The sequence below is a fragment of the Falco punctatus genome (genome assembly GCF_963210335.1).
Source record: "Falco punctatus genome assembly, chromosome: 1".
Taxonomy (NCBI): Eukaryota; Metazoa; Chordata; class Aves; order Falconiformes; family Falconidae; genus Falco; species Falco punctatus.
The window spans coordinates 12,845,648-12,868,616 of record NC_137580.1 but is presented as its reverse complement, the minus strand read 5'-3'; the positions used below and the strand labels follow the sequence as shown (position 1 = coordinate 12,868,616).

Here is a 22,969-nt window from a genome sequence, read left to right as displayed (position 1 = left end):
TGCCAGCTTTGCTGCTGAAGTCTGCATCCTATGATACTGGATTCTAAATCTGGTTTAGAAATCACTGTTCTAACACTTTGTGTTCTTTTCTTTAGCCATATTCCAAATGCAGATGCACTGTGGAAAGGTATGAGGTGATTGTTGCTCCTTGTGCCAAGCTGCTAAAAAAAATGAGTAATTTTCCAGCTCCGTAAGCCAGCTAGAATTTGCCCCATGTATGGCCTTCTGCACAGTGACACTTCTTTTTGAATCTTACTGCCATATTCCCCATTGCCACTGTCCCATACTATGCAGGTTTGTCAAGGTGCAGTCCTTTGTCCTGCGGGTCTATAGTGGCTCATGACTGTAAGCAATTTGATGTAGGGACAGGCTGCACTGCACCATGTGAGTGCAGAGTGTGCTTTTCAGCTTTATTAAACCACAACAAATAAGCTGATTCTATCCTAATGCATTATGAAGTATCCTAAAACTAATTAATGATTCTCCTGATGCTCGGTTGAACGGTGTGTATGTGTGAGATTGTCTCTTCGTGTTTGTCCAGGCAAATGGCGTGAAGTGTATACATACGCACGCGTGTGTGTGTGCAGTACTGTTTCTGCTAGTGCAAAGTAAAATACAGATTTTCACCTTATTGAAGTATGATTGCTAGGCTTTTTTATTATTAATTATTATTATTTTTCCCACTGCATCACTTAGGTTTCTCACTTTTAATTTTCTTTCAAGTGAAATTTTAATCTTGAGGTGTTGCTTGCAAGTTTTAAATGCATGGCATGTCAGTTGTTTGAAGACTGTCATGCACCAGTGGTGTTTTAAATTCACAGCATCTGACACAGCTAATGGCGGTTTCTCCCTGGGCATTTATAGAGCTCTTTGTTGATTTATGTGCCTGTAACAATTCAAAAGAAACTCTGGGGTTTTTTGTTTTTAATTTGTGGCTTCATATTTCCATGTGCAAAAATAAGAGAAATGGAGGAGGGAGTACAACTACAGTGCAACAGTCCCACTGTTTAGTTTTATTCTGTTGCATTACCTTCTCTTGCAGATACTGCATGTTTCAGATTGTAATATTATGTATGTATTAGACCAGAACAGCAGTGATTTTGAGAAAAAAATGATTGAAAAAAAAATCCATAAAGTTAAATTAGATCAATCACATTTTTCTAAATGTGTATGGAGAAAGCTTCCAAATACGTATTGCTACTCGTGTAGGCAAGCAGTACAGTGCTCACTGCTGTACTGAGGCCAAGCCTCTAATAACAGCAATGACTGGGAATATTTAATGTTCTAAAGAAAGGGAGACAAGGACTGAGAAAACATAATTGGCATTTCCATTTTTGTTTTGTTTTACTCAAGCAACATGCCTTGTTGGCTCGTATCAGCTCATTTTTAAATTCAGCTGTTTTGCTCAACATTTGTTTATAATCTTAACTTACCCTGATGTAATGTTAAATCAGGTCTGTTTTATATAGGTCAGTCTCAGACTTTCAGGTCTCTTTGGCCTTATAAAAATGTCTTTCCTAAAAAAAGGATGGGTAGGGTTTTGCTTCTGGGTGTCAGATGTATGCAGTGTTTTCGTTTCAGACCAGGGTAACAGCACAATGCTGTTGCGTACTGAAGTCAGCCTAGCAATGAAGTCACCCACCTGACACTTTGATCAGGACACGTTAAGCTATTGAGAAAATTTCAGTCTTATCACCACACATCTACTCTGACTTTTAAAGGTGTATGTGACTGGCTAACATCTGTTGTATTCCCTTTCTCCTTGGAAATGTGGTAGTCCATTTTTTGAGGTAGCCTAGTTTGCGTGATGGTTTGACATATGAAAGAGAAAACGAAGTCAAATAACTAAGTTTTAGCAACTCAGAGGAATGTTCTTCCTTCAGAAGGAGCTTAAGTTTTTCTCATGTATTTCAAAATTATTACGTCTTTTTGCTCATAAACACCCTTTGGACATTGAACCCTTCTTCCTCATTACTTTTCTTTTGTACATTTTGCTAATTAATGTGGCTCCTTTGGTTGCAAGGCTATCTGGAATTGGTTTATTTTTAATTATTCCTTTATTCTAGTGTCGGTAATAAATTTGGCTTATAGCAAATAAAGTAGTGAAACATGTAAAATATGAAGAATTGTGTATTTTGCAAGGTTTTATATAAGAATGTATTTAATTTGTTTAGTTGCAAGATGAGTGTATTCTACTGAGTTGCACACTCAAGCATAATGATTTGCAACCAAAATAATTATTTTAATTTGAAGCTTGGGGGTAGCTATATTTTGAGACTCTACTGTAAAAAATGAAAATTTTGATTTAGCATGATAAATAAGTAGCCATGCCTGAAAAGCCTAAACTATGCACTTAACTTTAGTCAGTGTAAAGAGCTGGCATACTTTGACTTAATTAAGGCCTTGTACTGCATGCAGAAATACAGATTGTGTAAAATTGGGGGACTTCAGTGCAGAGAGAGGGTCCTGGGGCATGAGCAAGTACCCTGGGAAAGCCTGCGCATGGCAGAAGGCAGCGCGGCAAAGCTGAGCTGAACCTGCCCTGCCTGAGAGCGGGGGACGATGGTAGGTGCCAGCACGGTGCTGCTGGGGGGCTCCCGGCAGGACCTGGCGCATGGAGCCATCCTGCACCAGCAGAACTGGGGGGGCACCTCCATGCAGCATTGCGCTGTGCGTCGGGGTGTCTGGCGGCCGCTGCTCGGGCTGCAGTCTGTCTCCCGGCTGGTGAAATGGGGAGGAGGGTGGTTGGGGGATATTTCCTTCTTTTACTAATATAACGTGAGGACTGTTCTTTGAAGCTCTGGAAAGGTGTCTGAGTTGGAGGGGTTTTAATGCTTTCCTGCCAGCGAGGATTGCCCTACGAATGTGGCAGATTTTAATGGAAACACTTTTTTCTAGTATTACTGTTTCTGAAGGTAATTTTTTCTTTTTTATTGTCAGCCCTCTAGTCTCTTTTCTATGTATTCCTTGTCTTGCTTCATCACTTTTCATCTTCACTTCTGAGATTATACACGTATTGCCCCAAACTCATTTTTCATTTTTCTTCCTCTCCGTGCTTTTGCAGTTCTGCTAAACTTAATCCCGTCATTTCCTTTTGATGATTTTTGCTTATGACTGTTGTCATACTTTCCTCATTATTATTAAATGATCTGTTACCCTTCTTTCCTTCCTTTCAAAAATTCCAGCTGTTCAAAAAAGCCAGGGGAGATAGACTGTGCCATTAATCTTGATGTTTAGCTGCCAGTGAAATCTGTTTGGAGTTTAAACCCTTGTTTCTTCTAAAAGATAGTGAGCAGTGCTTTTGTTTGGAAATCTGAATTGCTACTTATTTTTGCTTAATTGAACCATTTGTGGAGGTAATAATAAAGGAATTCACCTGGAACTATATTATCTTCTGCTATATAGTTAAAGACATGGGACTGATGCTGAATAATTACTCTGTGGAGGGACTAGAAAAGGAAAAGTGATATTGAGATTAGTTTCATTATTTTGGTTTAGCAGGAGGTTTATTAATATACTAAGCACATCCTTCCTTCGCAGATTATGTTGGGAAACAAAGCAGTGTACTGTGCAGTGAGATTGCAGTTCATAAGTGGCATACGGGTACAGTGTTACAGTCCTTTCTCTGATGGTCCACAGACAGAGTAATGGCTAGAATGAAAACTGGCAATGTTCGTGGATTCTTCCACCATTTATAGCACTTGCCCATCCTCAGTTCCATGATGAAAACTTTCATTGCTATAAGGAACTTGGAGAAAATATAACATGCCTTATTGTTAGCATTTGTTTTTGACTGTCAATAATAAGTTCAATACAGGTGACTGCAGCTATACAGAATGGAGAGGGGACTAAGTGTTTACTGACAATATTTTTACTGAAGGAATAAAGTACTGCAAATGACCCAATGTCATTATTTTTTTTCCAGGACTTCTGATGGTGGAAGGACAGTTGGTACCATTGAAGTCAATCTTGTGAAGATGGGTGAGCTAGAAGGTGGGGAAACGGACCACATCACAACAGATGCCCAGGATCAAAAGGTAGAAACTCAGTTCGTTGCACAAAGTTAATTAGAATTATCAGCTGTACCAAATGCCTAAATTACTAATTCCAAATTGGGTTAAGAATTTAAACAAAAAATTCCCTGATCTTCCTAAACTAAAAATAGTTTTTTATGAAAATGTACACAGTAATATTCTATCCTCAGTTTCCTAGTCCCTCCCCTTCTTTAGGAAAAAAAGATCTTGCTTTGACCTCAACTGATCATATTTAATCAATCCTGATCAAAAAACTGTCCATCCAGAGATGACATAAATCTGACTTATTTTTCCCTTGGACAGTTGCTCTGTTTTCTGCCCTTGAAGTCCTGTTCATGTGGATTTTTACGTGCAACCTCTGCCCACAATACTGAAAACCTGGAAAGAATGACAGACAGGCAAGCCAAAGAAGAGGTGAATCCCCTTCCAAAGGGGCAGGTTCTGCTGCATTTCATGGGAGCACACAGTGGTGGGGAAAATCAGTGGGAAGGGTGGCGCAGCAATGGTGCCTCAGTGTGCTAGCATAGGACAGTATTGACTGGAGGGTATATGTAGGGATTCTGAGTTGGGGTGCTCATGGTTCAGGACAAGAGAAAGGAAAGAAGGGCTCAAAAAGAGCAAAAATGCTCTTAAATAGGCAAGCTGTTGCAGGCAAAAGCAGTGGAGGCTGGAGCTGGAGAAGATACGGAGGGAGTGGATTTGAGAGGAATGGAGAACTGAAGGAGGGAGGGTGAAACAGGTGGGCGGTCTCTATGATGGCCAGAGATTTGGGCTTGGGAGAGATTCAGAAATGACTGCTCAGAATGAGGACATCAGGGTTTGAATGATTTGCAGTTAATAAAAAGGTCTCTTTAACTGCGTCCCTGACTGATGGCAACTGACATACCTGTACAGAGTTGCTTCCTCCTGGTGTCTGCCTCTGCAGCCCTGTTCTTACTGACAGAATTTTTGCAGCTCTAATAATATGGTGTACTGCTATACACTATGGTGTATTCTGCTTTTCATGAAAAAACAAAACAAAACAAAAGATATTTTACATAATGCTACAGGGAATGTAAAATTAGGGACTGCAATTTTTTTTGTATGGAAGTAACATATAAGAATGTATTTTTGGAGAAAAGGGCATTGTTCTGAATATCTTTTCTACTCAGCCAAAACAGTCTCCTTTTTTGGGCCAAACTCTGAGGATAGTTTTTACACTTGTTTTTTCACCGTTTTTCTCAGAGTACTTCAATGCCCTTTTAAAACAAGGGACCAGTGGGACCAGTTCCAAAGAAGCCAACAATCACTATGAAATCTTTCTGGTTTTATGCTATAAAACTTCCACAAGATATGTGTGGTGGGTTGACCCTGGCTGGAGGCCAGGTGCCCCCTGAAGCAGCTCCATCACTGCCCTCCTCAGCTGGGCAGGGGAGCGAAAATATAACTAAAAGCTCATGAGCTGAAATAAGGACAGGGAGAGATCACTCACCAGTTACTGTCACAGGCAAACCAAACTTGACATGAGGAAATTTGTTTTATTTATTACCAATCAAATCAGAGTAGGATAATGAGAAATAAAACCAAAACTTAAAACCACCTTTCCCTTACACCTCCCCTCTTCCCAGGCTAAACTTCACTCCTGATTTCTCTACCCTCTCCCCTCCAGTGGCGCAGGGGCGTGGGGAACAGGGGTTACGGTCAGTTCATCACACGTTGTCTCTGCCACTTCTTCCTCCTCCTCACACTCTACTTCTGCTCCAGCATGGGGTCCCTCCCACAGGAGACAGTCCTCGATGGACTTCTCCAACGTGAGTCCTTCCCATGGGCTGCAGTTCTTCACAAACTGCTCCAGTGTGGGTCCCTCCTATGTATCACAGCCTCCTTCGGGCACCCCCTGTTCTGGTTTGGGGTCCCAGGGGCTGCTGGGGGGGGATCTGCCCCTCGTGGGCTGAAAGGCACAGCCTGCCCCACCAGGCGCTGCCAGGGAATCTCTGCTTTAGTGCCTGGAGCCCCCACGGCCTCCTCCTGCCCCAGCTGGGGGGCTGCAGAGTTGTTGTTCTCACATAGTCTCACTCTTCTCTCTGGCCGCTGTGGCACAGTAACTTTTTCCTCTTCTTAAATACATTATCTACCACCCTCACTGATGGGCTCAGCCTTGGCCAACAGCAGGTCCCTCTTGGAGCCATCTGTCATTGGCTCCATCAGACATGGGGGAAGCTTCCAGCACCTTCTCACAGAAGCCACCCCTGTAGCCCCCCTGCTACCAAAACCTTGCCACACAAACCCACTACAATATGCAGCATGAACTGTTTTTTCAGCCTTCTCTTTCATTTCACTGTTCTTCGATTTCAAAATGTAGAATGGGACTATTCACAGTTATTTGAGATGTAATTAATGAGCTGTGTCTAGCTTGGGGAGCAAGAAGGCTTTAATAGTGTCTTTCTAGGGGTTTCTAATACTTGTCAGGAAAGACCAACCTTGTGACAGCTGTATTTTCTGTGATCTTTAAAGGAATCTTTAGTTTTCTGGAGTCTTGGTTTATATGTTCGTAGTGAGGATGAGATTGTGAGAGTGTAGAGTTCATGAATTATTTCTAAGAAATAAGTTCTGAATTAGCTTTGCTAACTCATTAGATAAACTATATGCAGGGAATTACTCCTGGAAGAGTAAGGTGATAGTTAAATTCAATCTCAGATATCAACTGCCACCAGGGGAGGATTAAATTGGATATTAGGAAAAATTTCCTCACCGGAAGGGTTTTCCAGCATCGGAACAGGCTGCCCAGGGAAGTTGTTGACTCACCATCCCTGAAGGTGTTTAATAGACGTGTAGGTGTAGCATTTAGGGATATAGTTTAGTGATGGGCTTGGCAATGTGAGGTTAACGGTTGGACTCGATGATCTCAAAGGTCTTTTCCAACCTAAATGATTATGTGATCCTACATCTTGTTCTCTGCTTCAAGCTCTGCAACAGAACATCCAGAAGCTGGGGAAGCCCTGGGAACAGAGCTCCCTATCATCTTTAGAAGCTATCTGGTGTTTTTTTCTGAGTGGGGGGAGGTGGAGCATTAAAAATACACTTCCTAGTACATTTAACATAGGATTGCACCAGTTGATTTTCCCATAAACTTGTTATACTTTTATTTTATACACTAATCTCATAAAAGAAATCTTCCAATTCACTTCTATAACAAATTACTTTAATCACAAACTGCAAGCACATTTTAAAGACTTTTTGTGGTTTCTGCTTTGCCCTTGTTTAAAAATTCATGGAGTGCTTACTGACACTGTGCATGTGCAAACTGCCTTGTCTAAAGACAACTCTGAAAGCACAGAACCTGTAAGAAATTATTTTAACCTCTGCCATTGCATTGGTAGGAAACCTTTCTGGTTTATTATGGAATAGCTGATCTTATCTTGCCATTTTCTCTGCTTTAATTCTCATTATGTTGAAGTATATTGGGAAAGAAATATAAGGAGAAAAATGTAAATTATAATTAAGGCTTGAGAAGTTATAATATCAGTGATATTTTTCAGTCTGCCATTTATAAACTGTTCTGAATTTCCTTGTAACAACTGAATGTGTTACATGTGTGGTTGCATTTCTTTTGTAGTGTGCATTGGTTCGTGAATGTACAGCCAGTGAAGGCATAAGTGGTAAAGACAACTTGCCTTCGTTAAATGCAGGTAAGTATAACATTTGTAAAAGATGACTGTTGCAATGTGATGTCACATTCTGAAGAAATCACAAAGTTTTGGGGCAGGGCTCTAAAAATACTCTTCAAATAATACACTTTTCAAAAAAAAATTACAAAGTTTAATATTTTAATGTTTTATACATATTTAACAGTATTATTTTACTGAGAATTGTGAGGAAAACTTCTGGAAATGTATGTCAATTATGCTTTCTGAAACACTGCTAAAATCTCCCACTCCTACTTCTTTACTGTTTAATGATTTTCGAGACTGTCAGTGACTTCAGTGGGCATGGCATTAACCTCATAATTTTTTGTCATGTCATCGTGTGACATTCTGTTAAAATAATTATACATTATTGGTAACTGAATACCCTGGAGAATTAATCTGTGTTATAGCTGATGAAGTAGCAATTTCAGTTTGATCTGGAAGGTATATGTCCTAAAATGAAGGAAGCTGTTGGCAAGGTATTCTCAATTCTAGGTCAACTCTGTGCTTGAGTGTATGGTGTTGAACTAGATCTATTTCTCTTTCATCATACTGAGAAATATTACATGCTGATATGCTGGACCATAAAAGTTTTATTAGCCCAAGTTTATGAATCTCCATTACTCTGCAGTAACAATGTCACAAATAAGTTATATGGGTCATCTGAAACCACAGCGCTGTCAAGAATTCTGTGTATTTGTTGCATACAGTTGAGGAGAAATGTTACTGAAGTTTTAAAACCTTTACTGAAACTTTTTCATATGGCCTCACTGATAGGACAGCATTATTAGATGAATTTTGTAGTCTGAAGGAAGCACTAGAAACCTCCGAAAAATAGGGTTTTCCATGTGTGTATGAATGCTGTAATTTTTCTCTGTGATTTGTTGAGACTAGATTAGAAGTAGTGAAAAATTTCTTCTTCAGAACTGCCGTTTCTTTTCATCGGTTCAGTGTGAGGCTAGATATGTTTGTGGAAAAGTTATTCATTGAGAATTACTAAATGCACAGGAACTACATCTGGCTCCGGAAATTCCTGAACTGAAAATAGCTGGAGGCAGGGAGAGTGTCTTGCATCTCTAGGTATCTATTTATGGCTCTTCTTGGAGAAAAGATACAGAGTCAGTTGAATGATTTGGTCTAATTCAGTGCAGTCGTTCTTTGATTCTGATTCTGTATGTCATCCAGATAAGTGGGTCTTAAAGAAATGACATTTCTGTTCAGAGAAAATGTTAGATTCACAACTGATTATTTTTTTTCTTCAGTTTGCTGCCTCTGTTTGGGTGAGTTTGTCTTAGGATTTCTATTGAGGTTTTTTGAATGGGGAAGTGCTGTAGTTTGGGAAATGTATTTTGTCAGAACTGTTTGAACTTCCAAAGTAGATGTCAGTTTTATGAATAATGAAGTCTAGATCACTTTGTCAAAAATATTTGCACATGATTCTACAGTATATCAAGACAGTGCTTAACATTTCTATGTTTAATGTTCTCATATACAAACACACAATATAAAAACCAAAACCCCCACCCCACCCAACATTGGTAGGGCTTATAAAGTCAAACAACCCGTGAAGGTTTTTGTCATATTTTGTTTTTAAAAAAGCAGAGGGGAGAGAGCAGAACTGCACATGCATATGCAAGAAGTGACAGCACGCAGGATATTGGAAAGAGTTTGCAGTCACAGGAAGTTTGTTCTAATAAATACTTATTCTCCAGTCTGTTTCCTGTGCTTGTGACTTCCTCTTCTCACCCCAGCATTGCCTCCACTTCCCTGCTGACACCTGGCACTAGTTCCAGGTTTTGTCAGTCCCACTGTTTTTATTGAATTCCCAATTCCTTTTCTCAGAAAATTTTAGCTCTCCTCAGCCTTTTTCCAGACTTTGTTAGACTTCTGACTTTTTCATACTTCTTCCCCAGCATGCCTCCATGACTGGGCTTCATGTGCATCAAGCTGTCTGTGTTTCTTGAAGAGTGACTTTCTCATTTGAGTACCAGCACTGCCCTTAAGCATATTGTACCACATGCTAGCTCTGCCCAAAAATGTATTCATCCACTCTGTACCATGACATGTGCACAGTTTTGTTGGTGTTAGAAGCTGGGAAGCATGCAATAACTTTCAATAAAGGTAGATCGTTGGTGCATGTATGAGGTGTTAAGTTCAAGTTTTAAGTTTTTTATATACTGAGATTTCTTTCCCAAGGCTTATGTTGTTCTCAGGTCTGGGTGGATTGCCATGGTATTATAGTAAAATGCATATATCTGTAAAAGATTTACTGTCAGTATTCAAGTTTATGAAGCACAGACCTTTCTTTGCAGGTTTCTGGCCTCATTTGGTGCAGCTGGACCATCTTAACTGAAAAATTTTAAAAATAATCAGTTTAAGCCAAATTTCAGTGTGGCAAAATTAAAGGCAATCAAAAACTAGGACTGAAGGGAAAAAAATAAGATCAGTCATGTGGTAGAAGTATGTTACAGGCAACCTGATAACATCAACATTGCCTAAACTACTTTCCCTGCTGTGTACATACAGAACTATCTACAGTACAGTATGTATTCCATATACATATGTATTTAGTACATGTGTATACTGTTGTATTTCTGGTTCTTTCTGTCTCATGTTGTTTATCAGGCCTTCAAAACTATGAAACTGAAAAAATACCCCTGTGTGAATCTTTAAGCCTGTAGGCATAGATGCACATTGGCATTCTTCTGAAATTTAAATCTTAATATAAAGAACTCACAGCCCTCAAGTGAGTTATGAGGCACTTATTGAGTGAGTGGGAATGAGTACCGTATTTCACAGAGGCTTCTCTCTGTTCCATTTATACCCCAAGAGATTAAATTTATGTGTCTCAAAATTCAGTTATTTATTTATAACACTGGAGACTTTGCCAATTGTTTGCATGTAAACAAATCGCACTTTACAATAAAAAAAAGAATAAGGTAATTGAAATTAAGCAAAGATTAAGTAAGTTGAAATTTATCTTCATGAAATGATATACATAATACACCTATGCTACAAAGGAAGATATAAATAGAAACACTGTTAATAAATTAGTATATGGTGGTGGTATACTTTGATCTATGTTTGATAGGGAACAAAAATGAAAACAGAGTATTCAATCTTTTATTAATTTTTTATTTTACTTGCGGGGAAGAAGTATAAAGGATATTGCATGGAATTAAAAGCACAGAGGTCTTTAAATTTAAAAATGGGAATGTCAAAAAATATGGATGGTTAAATATATGGCATTGGCTTTTAGGTTTCATGCTACAGAGAAAGGCTTTTAAAACAGTGTTTTCTCTTTTTAACCACTGCAGTTCATCTGGATTTTTTTTTCCCCCCAGTGCCTTTCATGATCGCTGTCTAAATACAGGAAGGATTACCTTTATGAAACTTTAACTCATTTTAATAACTATCTTTTATAAAAGCAAGATCTAGTCTTGCCATCCTTACTCTTTGGGTGGTTTTACATGACTTCTGGATTTCTTTTTTAGACAATTTTAATTATTTTATGTTTTAGACTATTTTAGACAATTATAATTAGAAAGCAGTTATTGTTGTAATTTGAAAGCAAAACACATCTGAGATTTTTATGGACTCACATGACTTCAGTAGTTTGGTTTATAAGAAAAACATACTGTGCTACTCTCATCGACAATCTCAAGCTTTACCAATACTGCAAATGGGAATTATTTGGATTCCTTGTGAAAACAAAATTCCCAGGCTTTTTTTCTGAGTTTGTAAATGCAATTTTCTTTATAAACCCATGGAGAAATGTTTTGGCCATTTTTTAAAACTTGCAACACACTTGAAATTATCCTCATCAGAAAATTCAGGCTCGGAGGTAATACCTGAAAAGTAGTTTAATAATTCTGACAATAAGAAAAGTCACAACTTTGGATCCACATTTTCAAAGTGATTCCTAGTCTCCCTGGCTATTATCCTGCAGTCCTGTCGGTTGTTTTTTTGTTTTTTGTGGTTTTTTTTTGTCTGGTTTTGTTTTTTTCCCATGATGGTAGTGGTAATAGTGAGGAGATGGGAGGAAAGAGATTGTGGAGCTGAACATGTGCATTATGTTCTCACAGACAAATGTCAATTTTTTAATGTAATAGTTTCTGAGTGCAAATTTAAGGGCTGTTCTTAGAATATCATCCTTTAATACCTTCTTAGGAAGTAGATATAAAAAGGTAGAATAGAGAAAAGAGCCTTTTGTGTCTGGGGCATCATCATTTGAAATGTCCTGGTAAAAACGGTCAGCCTGCTTCTTAGCAAACAGGTGGCACTACAACAACAACAACAAAAAAACTAACTAAAAATTATCATCTGTTTTGGCAGGTTTCTTTTTAAGGGCAGACCTGAATAAGCCCTTAGTTTCTTGGGCTCTTCCTGATTGTCATTCCCTATTTTGTTAATGGAAGATTTTCAGTGCCATTTATCTACTTTGCGGATCGACAGAAGCTTTCAATATTATTGACAAAACTGATTTTGTTAATTAGAAGAATCTCAGCAAAAGAGGAGGAAAATAAGGAAAGCATTACAGCAGATGTTAATTAAGTAATATAATAAAGACCAGGCACTGGGTATAAGTTGATCATAGGTACAGGACTTGGAGATGCTTTTTTTTTTAGTAGGGGATGATAGTCTGTGTGGTGAGGGTTCTGAAGCCGTAACATGTGTGTAAAGATGCTTGAGCATTGTGGTATTTTGGTTGTTAGTAGTAACGAAAAATTGCTGGGTTTTATATGCTATAGCTATAAGGATCTATTAGGCTTATTTTATCACCCTAAGTCAGAATTTCGGTTTTGTAAGTAAAATCACTAATAAAGGCAAAACTACTCTAAAAAGGCTTCCAATTTCTCATCAGACCAGTGATTAAAGAGATCTCAGTAGGGTGGTGAGAACAGAATTCATCTATAATGACTTAAACATTATTTACAACATTCCTTTCTTTATGAATTGCCAACAATCATGTTATCGCAGGTATCCTTGAATCTGAGGTCTTGTTTTAGGCCTTTCCTAAAAGACTTCTGTTAAAAAGCAGTTTGATTAGATAGGCAAGACAGTTTGTGTATCTTCAGTAACTTGGTCTATGTTTTTCATTCCCTATAAATCATCCTACATAAGCAGTAATGGTGACAGTGAGTTGTGAAGCTGAAATGCCTATTAGTAGATGTCGTTCTGACAGTAGCAGTTTCCTCACAATACACATGGGAAATGTATTCCTTTGAGTTATAGGCCATTCAGTGGCAGATCAATGGGAGCCTGCTCTATGGCAGCATTTTCCAGAAGGCTGATAGAAGGATACTCTTGAAGAATTTGGATGGCTGTCCAAAGGCATTCTGAGTTAGGAAGCAGTGGATGCGTGTGCTAAATGACAGTCATTTGTCTCCAAGTAAGCTTGTCAAAGAGTTAAACAAAACTTTTCTTTCTCAGCTTTTCCCCCATTTGCACTTTCTGAAAAATTAATTAAGAAGGGGGAGGGTTGGGGTGGGGTGGGGGTGGGGGGAACAGAAGGAAAGGAAAGAGTAGAAATTTCCCACATTTATTATAAAGCATCATTGTAAGATCGGAATGGAAACATAGCCAACATGTGAGAGTTTAAGATAAAATAAAAATCAAGTAACATGATTTTCCTACGTCAAGTTACAATAGTGATCTGAGAGCAGTGTGTGTGATGTATTTACAGGATTGTTAAATTTATTTTTGTGTAGTGGCAGACCATGTCAATGTTCAAGTTGACTTTATAATGGTGTCCTTTTGACCATGTCAGTAGTCAAGTTTCCTTTAATGTAGATGCACACCATCTCTTTGTATTAATGACTTCTTTGTGTGCATATCATGGAGAAGATGCATCAGATACAGCTAAACTCTGAGGCATGCTTCACTTGTCCCATGTAATTTATTAGCAACGTGAGTGATTCTAGCAGATGGTAAGTGATGGCATTGACTGTATGTGAATTCATTGTTTGTTTGTGCATTCTGTTTTTCCTAACTGTGCCTGAAGTGTAAGAATAGAGAGCATAATTTACATTCTCACTATACTGAAATGCTAAATTCACAGGATACCTACTGTGCGGGTAAAATGTGATTTATACTGTAATAGTAATACTTTGTCCTCCACATGCTGCTATAATAAAATAAATAAAAAATTAATGTTTTTAATAGAATTTTAATGGTTCTAAAATTAATTCTGGAAGCAAGGGGGGAAATAATGTATTATTTTTGGATGAAATTGTTGTCATAAATTTTCAAAGAGTCATATAACCACAGTAAAGCAATGATATAATTTTTCCTCTCTGCAGTGTTAAAAAACCCAATCAATAAGTTATACAGATTCCCTACTTCTGACAACAAGTGGATGCGGATCCGAGAACAGATGGCTGAGACCACCCTCTCTTTCCATGTTCCTAAAGAACTGATCAATCTGCACATAAAGGAGGATATGAGAAGGTAAGGAAGAAGTAGCAATAGTAAATACTAAATTTTATTTTTCTGAGTTGGAATAGTTTAAGTGATGAGCTAAAATATCAATTTGTGGTATGAAATAGGTAAAATATAGTGTTCTTTTGGGCTGCTAAGAATTTACAGCTGTAACTGAACAACAGAATTGATTCCTCAGAATTTTTAGGACTCCAGTGACTTCATGAGTTCTGAGAAATGAACTGTGCTACAGAGTGGTCTTTAAATGTGTAAGCATCAACATTTGGTTACCATTATGAATACTCTGAAAAGTTCACATTTTATAAAGAAACAACATGACAAGGGTGTGAACTATATTGTAGTGTGTTTGGCTTTGTGACTGGGCAGTGCTAATGTCACATACAGACATCATGCAAACAATGGAAAATGACATGTTTGTAGTTAATAAATGAGCAATGATAATATAAATCACATTCCTTTAACTAATGTAAATCGGTCTGCATAAGAAAAGGATACCAAGTAACCTAAGTTTGAAAACTTTGCTGGATTGGCCTTGTAACCAGCAGGGATATCTGAGGATCACTATAATATGTATGGCCTAGGAAAAAAGAGGATAGTGAGTACAGGTGTCCCAAAATCCTTTTTATGTCTGAATTCCCACTCTAGTGACTAAAATGGCAGCCTGTCCTTGAATGCTTGTAAGCTGTGCTGGTACAACTGTGGAAAAAAATACTTTAGGCAGTCCAGGGCTTCCTTAAAAGCATATGTTCTTTTTCCAATGACACTGGATGAGGTAGGAGATAATGCCTATTACCCCATGCAAGCTGCCTCACACATGGGTGGGCATCTGGCCTCATGTATAAGAGTAACACTGTGAGCTACTGCTGCATCCCAAAGCCATCCTGTGTACTTTCAGGCAGCTCCCTCCATCAGAGGGGGTTGCCTGTGGCTGTTTACAGTGGTGGTTTGTCCTGCAAAAGGAGCTTCTTTTCTTTTCCATTTACCCCATCTGCTGCTTCTGTATGATTTTTTTTATGCCAATAGAACAGCATGTGGGAGACCAGAATCTTGCTTTTAATAAAGTCAACGGGCTGATACATACTTATGCATGGTGATGATGGCTTATAAAAATCATATGAATTGTTATAATACTTCATTTTATTCATTTAATACTGTGTTTAGGCATTTATGGTATGATCTTGTCTGAGAATACTAATGTGTGAGGATTTTTTAGTAAGTAGTAAAAATAGATTATGGTGACTTGCACAGTTCATCCACTTCCCAGATTTTAATTTGCCCCCTGGGTAAATGCCTTTTAAATGTTAGAGGATTACTTTAACCACTTTTACTACTACTGCGTTATTCTCTCCAAAGGCATAATGCAAGTAGTAGTGCTTGCTGTTATTTCATATTATAGCATTCACCTCCTTGGATGAAGGCATAGTAAAGAATCACCGTGGTTTGGTTTTTTAATGATTATTCAATACTCACCAAAATAAAGAAAAGCTTTGAGAAAGAAACAGAAGTGAAAGTTGCTCTAAGTTTGAGGCAAGTGGTTCTGATTTTCCTGAGTGCCATTGTCGTTAGCTGTTCAAGCCTAGTAGAAAGTGTGGGTGTGAGAGGGAAAGAGACAAAGTGATTGTATCAATCTGAGTGATAAGGTAAGACCAACCAAGAGGAGCAACAACTTGTGGTAGAGTATTAGTGAATGGCGAGAATACAGGCATCTGTGTCACCAATCATTGTGTAAGGGTGTAGGTTTGAGCTTCAGCTTTGTATGGGCTTTGCCTTTTGAAATAATCGCAAAGATGCATGCTCTTGTGGACTTCTTACATTTGTAAACTAGAAAAACAACATTAGCAGGATATTGTTATGTTAGTTCTTGAACTTGTATAAAACCTACGCTTACCTTGAGGCTGTTCTCTTTTGAAGTATTGTTCTCTGCATCTTTTTTCGCCAGTTAGTATAAAAGAACAAATATTTTTGTCTCAGAGGCCACTTCTTATCAGCCTGTTTCATTTTATTCCTATTGTGGCTTCAGTGAAGTCAGGTCTGAAGCAATTACCTAGAAAAAATATCCAAGCTAAGTGTTAATGCCATTCAGTATTGTATTTTAAATTATCATTTAAATTCCCTTTTCTCATAGCTCTTAAGATCATTCATCTCTTGATACAACTGCAGTGATCATTCTTAACCAAACTTTTTCATTTACTGACATGATACTCTGAAATATGTAACCTCTACGATTTTTTGACTTTTTATTTCAGCATGAAAAAATGTTTTTAAAGATATGCATGCATTAAAGATTTTATCCTTCAGACCTCCCTGGAAGAAGTTTTAATAGGAGCTATATGATCAGTCATTTTTATTGTTTTAGTAAGAGTCATGTAGCCCTCTTTGATGTTTTTTATGAAGAAATTATTTCTGTTTCCTCTTCAAGGTTTTCCAGTGAGTCCTTTCCTCTGTTTTTAATATTTCTTCACACAAATCTTGTCCAGATATTTTGCATCTATCATGCCAGATTAGCCCAGTAGTTCTTCAAACCTAACGATTATAAAAAAAACTTAGTAGTTTACAGTAAATGTTCAGAAAGTTAGTTGACCCATATAATCTAAGCTTGGAGTTGCAGGTATAACTTGTGGTGCACTCGATCAGCACAGCAAGAGAATTAGGAGGCTGTAGTAGAAGCTGCAGTACATGTGTCTCTGATTTGCCACTAAAGCTCTTTTGAGTCCCTTGGAACCAAACTCATCTTGGGCTGGAAGGCAATTCCACCTACTTACAGCTCAATTTAGCCCATGGCATTTGTGGTCACAACCCATAAACAAATTTCAGGGATAAATTGCTGAACTTTCCTTGAACCCTCTCTCTGGAGTATAAAGCACACTCAAGCTTTCCTCCTGCATCAGGGATGGCTGTCCTGTCCCAACTCCAGCAGCCTTTTCTTGTGCAAATCTATGTTGTTTGTCTGTTTTCTGATTTCTTTCATGTAACATTACAGAATGAGGACAAAGTTCAGACTGTCTGAGAGATGGATGTTTTTTCTACTACCTTTTAATATGCAACTTCTATAGAGAAATGGAGCCCCAGGCAGAAATGCTACATGTTGGGAGCAGGCATTGATTTTTCCAGACGTTTGTGTGTTATTTTTTACATTACTTATTTTTGAGCAATTGCACTGCAAAAACATTGTATTGATAAGAGGTAATAGCATAACAGAAGTTATTCTGAGTAAACTGACCATGACTTCTGAAGCTGTTTGAATCAACCGCATTTCGACGGGCACTGTTAACATTCTATCCACTTAATGACTTTTAAAACCTTACTTCAAATAACTACCTAGCACAAATGTTCAAAGAAGTAATTTTTTTCAACACTTAAATGTGTCCCAGTAAAATGTAGTTCAAATACAGGCATATGCAGTATTTACCCCATTGTGCATCAAAAAGTATGTAAAACCTTTATTTTCTTATTCTCCATCAGTTACTCCATAAAGGAATGCAAGTGTATGAATGTAAGTGTAACCTGAACTTTTGTGAGTGGTGTTTAGACAATTTGAGCCCTCCTCAAACATGATCAGTTTAAAAACCATTAATTTATAAACTAAAGGATAGAATATATATTGTCATGTATGAACACTATTTAATTCTCTGTCCTCTTGATCTTGCTGTTCATAACTAATTTTGGAAAAGATGGTCTCCGTGAAAGTCTAAGAGGAGTTTTTGTATTAAACTTAATGAAGTAAAATTTGCTGGGCTTTACTTTGTTATTGGATATTTAAAGTGGTAGTGCATTGGAAAGGAGTAACATTACCTGGTTTGTTTTGTGATCGTTACCTCTGCACAACATTACCTATTATTCAGCAGTGCTGAAAGCTACAAAATGTTAACTTACATTCTGACTGTCCCGTCAGGGAGGGGTTTCTGTTGTTGTTTTCTGCAAAATCCACCCAGGTTTTAAGAGTCCAGAAAATCATTCTGTACCAGTCAGCAATGCTTCTCAGAGACTGGCTGCTAAAATTTCCAGATGTTATATTTGTGCACAGCATGCTCTGGTCTTAAAGAAGTCCATATTGAGCAAATGATATAACATGTAAGTGTTATTAGAGCCTCCCACATCATGGTGAAGGACAATACAAAACCAAAGCAAAAAATAATCTTGTTCTCAAGATTATAATTATTTTAACACACTCAGATTCTGTCATCACAAAAAGCATTTGAATTACTATGTTGTTAACTAGGGATTTTGCACTTACCAGTACTTATCTGTGGTTCTAATAGCACTAAGTTGAGTGTAATTTTGTCAGTTCATGTCAGTGGGGGTGCAGAGAATATAAATTAGAGGCATTAAAGTGATTTAAAAAGCTTTGTATGGTTTTATTATGTTGCTCATGTCATAAAGATTCTCACTGTTTATTTTGAATGATGTACTCTGATTAATAAATTGGGGAAAAAAGAAAACAGAAACTTACAGAACTGTTTAAATACTTGAGTAATCATGCAATTAATAATGTGATTAATCTTGCCACATAGATCATTGCAAGCTGAAAGAAAGAAATGAAGTTATAAACTAGGAGAGTAAAATGTTTTTGCTTATACCATAGGGCTCATGCAACATTGTTGTAAGCGGATTCCACTGTTTCCTGATGAACAGTAAAATTTAAAAACAACAAAAAAAACCAACCCTAAACCAATTCTATACACCATTGCTAGTTACTAAAATACAATTTAAGATTAAAGTGTAAATTCCACAGATGCCATTCTGAGTATTACTGAATTTGACACTCTCTGCAATTGTGTGATGCAGGAGAATTATCTTCTGCTATTAAATGCAAATCATAGAATTAACCTCAAATGATCATGCTGTTTGAAAATCTTGAGTCTTTCAGAGATACACCCAGTAAGAAACTATTGAAGGAAGGGAAAGTTTTAAGGCAGGAAGGAAGAAATGGGATATATAGCTTATATATTGTCTACGCTTTTGGGTAATAAAAAGGAGATGGTGGTGGATAGAAATGCAAAAAGAACTTAAAAACTCAGCTCTCAGGAACAATATAAAATATTCTCAAACCTTGGCAAATCTCAGTCCATTTTCCACATACACATAGAAGAAACAGGGTTTAAAATTTTTGATGTGTTTCGTGGCTTGGCTTTTTGGGATGATTTGTTTAGTTGATTTTGTTTGATTGGTTTGGTTTTTGTTTTTTTTTTTTTTTTTTTTAACAAATGTTTAAGTCATGCAAAAGGTAGGCACAAGCTACAATTGAGTTTTTAGTAACCTGTCAGGTCAGACTTAGCAGAATCTGAAATAGCTTTGGGAAGCTCTGTAAGAAGAGAAAAAATGGCAACTGTTTTTAAGAGGTTCTAAATTAAAACTATTAGGAAAGAAAGGAAAATATCCATTTATTTGTCTTTGTGGTAGCTTCCCCAGAAGGGATTAAATCCTCCTTAGTAATTATTTGTCTGTTTTAGAAACTATATAGTAAAAAGACTATGATTCTTTTATTTCTGGAGAGAATGTTAAGTTGTTTTGATGGGTTAATGCCTGTATATCACAGGACCATAACTTGTGGTAAAGAAAAATGAGAGTAACTTCATCTGCTTCTATTCTACAAAAAAAGATTATATGCCTATCGATAAACATGTAGAGTTTAGAGTAAAATTTGTTAGGAAAAATAATTTCTGTGCGCTCTCCTTAAAAGGAAGCTTCTAAGCTTCCTTTACTTATGAGTGATTGAGTCGTGGCCCAAAGCTTATGGTGTATATTTGCTCCAAAGCTCCTGTTTGATAAATATTCAGAACTTTATCACCTTTAGAATATTATAAAACTTTTGCAAATATAATCTCAGAAATGTCTCATCTTGTTTTGAATCCTCCTAAGCACTTTGCTTCTGATGTTTTGTGAAAGTGGATTTCAGAAGCTAATTTTGCTTGGCAGAGGTAAAAATCACTTCCTTTTTACAGTTTTGAATTTGTCATGTTTGCTTCGCTGGGAATTGCAGTACTGGATTTTTGAAGCTGAATGAATCAAAAATCACTACTTCATCTTCATTTTGTGGTTTATGTGCTTTTATCGTATGTCCTCGTAATGTTCTCTTCTTCATATAATTGCACTGATTTTTTCAGCTTCATCTTAGAAGTTGTAAAGGTTTGTGCTGTGTCCTTAATGATGCAAATGGCTATTCCTGCTGTTCTCTTGTCTAAGACAGAGTAATCAGATCCAGAAAAGTTCGTTGAGAAAATGCCCCCTTCTGACTCATCTTGCTCATCTTAATAACTTGCTGCTGGTTTTGCTTGATTTTGATTTTATTGTCACTGACCACAGCTTTCCAGTGTGCTTTCCGCAGTGGTGTCTGTACTGTTGAAGGTAGCATTAGTTATGCAAAAACAAGTTTATTTGGAACATGATTTCAGTATTAGGACTTTCTTAACATACTTTTTGGACAGGGTGCATGCCATTAATTCAAAGTACTCCCTATAGAATTCAGTATTTTGCATTTTCAGCATTGAATAAGTTTCCTTCAGACTTCTAAGCTGTTCCTATATCCTTATATCCAGTAATGAGAAAGAGTCTGTTTGGTTTATGATTATTACAGCGCGTGGCACAAAGCAGAAACTGTTTAAGTAGAAATTATCAACATTAATAATACAGGAAATTATTTGTGCCTCTTGCAAGTACTTTCAGTAGTTTGCTATAATCATGCAGCTAAGGTGTTCCTAAAAATAAAAAAACTAAACGCATGAGTTGATAAATTAGAAGGCAGAATATTAATCTGAGCCTTGGGTGCTCAGCAGTCATTTGGTAATGGGCTTCATTGAATGTTTTCTTAGAACAAAAAAATTGCATGTAGTTTTACTTCAATAGCAGCAGTATTTAACTGCTAGTAATGTCAGAAATTTATCCAGTCACATAGTGTTTACGGATCCCTAGTTGCTTTGATGTAGTTGTTCATAAAGAAAAGCACAGATATTTCAATCCAGGCACAGATCTATCTAAACCATCCGGCATATCAGTGTAACAGCTTGTACAATGACTGTGCTTTCCATCAGGAGAGGAAGGCTGGGTAAAACTCAATCCCCTAAAGGGCCGAGTCCCCACAAATTATAGCTATGTAAATTAGTATATCATTCCAAGAAAAATAAGTTGTTGGCTTTTAAGTAGGAGCCTGAAATGAAGGTTCATGACATTTCTAGTAGTTCTGTGGGATCCTGAGAAGTCTCATAACTTATTCTTAGAATTTTTCATCTCTTTAAAATTGTGTTGTGTTAACACCAATGATCATTAATCTTTAACAATCAGTGTGTTATATAGTGCCTTCAGTAGATCAGGATCCAATATTGGATTTTTCTGCCATAATAGCAGAAAAGAGTTTTGAAGAAAGGCTAACAGGTAGATTTTAGATTTTTTTAGTGGGGAACTGCTTTCAACTGTAATGAGACGTGTTTAGTGAAAGCTGGCATAATTAGTCTACTAAAGGAAAGAATGGATGTGAAAAACAGAAAGTACCTGAGAAAGGCTTAAAAATAATCGAACTAGCTAACATTTGAAGTGGAGGAAGAGGGATGGGACAGATTGTTTACATCCACATTGTGGTTAGATAGAAGTGTGGCAAGATGGTCAAGGCCATCAAGGAAGCCAGTGAAGTAATTGAGGCAGGAGACAATGAAAGTTGAGATGTGCTCCTGGGTGGGAGTTTCTGTTGTGCATTGACAGAAAAGGCTATCCAGGAGACAGTCTGAAGAGCTGAACAGGAAGATGTAGACAAAGCTTCGACTTGATTCTGTAAGACGGGTTGAAATTGATGCTGAGCACAGGACCTGTCATGGTGATGGGTGCAATTACCTGGAAAAGACTCGGAAAAGACTTTAAGAGGGGATTTGGGGTGAGAGCAGATGATAAATAGCTCTGTTCTAACACTAGTGAGTTTGCTCAGAGCTTACTGCTCTGTTGACAACCTATTCAAAATTCCATGGCTACACTGAAAAGGTGCATAAATAACTGATTTGTCCACTGTAGAACCAATATTTATTATAATTATTAATTTTCTTGTATAGTGCAATTGTTGTTTGACACAGTTACTGGTCAAAGTGTGTTTTTAAAGGTATACGGTTATGGCACAAGTATTATAGTATTATTAAAACAAAGGAGTTTTTTAAGATTGTTGTTGTGAGTGTTAGTACAAACTATAAACTTTCAAATTTCAAAAATATGTTACTTCAATCTGTTTGTTTACTTTTGGGAGGAGCCCTTCACAATAATGATAATAAAGCTTGATACTACAGAATAGTCTTGATGGAGCTTAGATACAGAAAAGATAATTCTTTTTTCAGCCATAACTCAGAGTTATACCAAGTAAACAACAACAGTGACAAATAGTAAGAAATCATGAGACACAAATACTATCTAAATCTGATGCCTTATATATTTGCATTTGGAAAAAAAGATGGAAAGTGTGCAAGAAGGCTGGTTTTGGAGTAACAGTGCCTATGCCATGTAATCCTGTTATACTGTATTTTTAAATTGAAATAAATTTAGAAAATGTGCTATTTAAAGTTTCTATGATATATATGCTGTAGATTACTATAAAACTGCATGCTTGCTTTATTAAAAAATTGCAGCTAAGATGTGTCTTTTTATGACATACTAGTGGCTGTATTTAGACTTCAGTGACGGCATATGTGTTTCTGAGATGAAAGCCTTGTCGACAATAAGAGCAGTATTTCACATTCCTTGAAAACATGTTAAAGTTAAAATGGTGGGATTTGAGCTTTCCCTTCCCGTTGCTGTTGGCATCAATGAAGTTCACTCATAGCTGGTTAAACCACTTTTGGGTTTTGGTTGCGTATTTTA

At 37.2% G+C, this 22,969-nt stretch overlaps 1 protein-coding gene across 4 annotated transcripts in view; it reads left to right on the top strand.

Annotated features, from left to right (window-relative positions):
• The window catches only part of INPP4B (inositol polyphosphate-4-phosphatase type II B), a 356,888-nt gene that overhangs the window by 215,667 nt on the left and 118,252 nt on the right, over positions 1-22,969 (top strand). For all 4 annotated transcript variants that reach the window (XM_080403492.1, XM_080403493.1, XM_080403494.1 and 1 more), the window contains 3 exons: positions 3,926-4,037; positions 7,630-7,702; positions 14,002-14,149. In XM_080403492.1, coding sequence (XP_080259618.1) covers positions 3,926-4,037; positions 7,630-7,702; positions 14,002-14,149 — 333 coding nt within the window. The remainder of the gene's footprint in view (positions 1-3,925; positions 4,038-7,629; positions 7,703-14,001; positions 14,150-22,969) is intronic.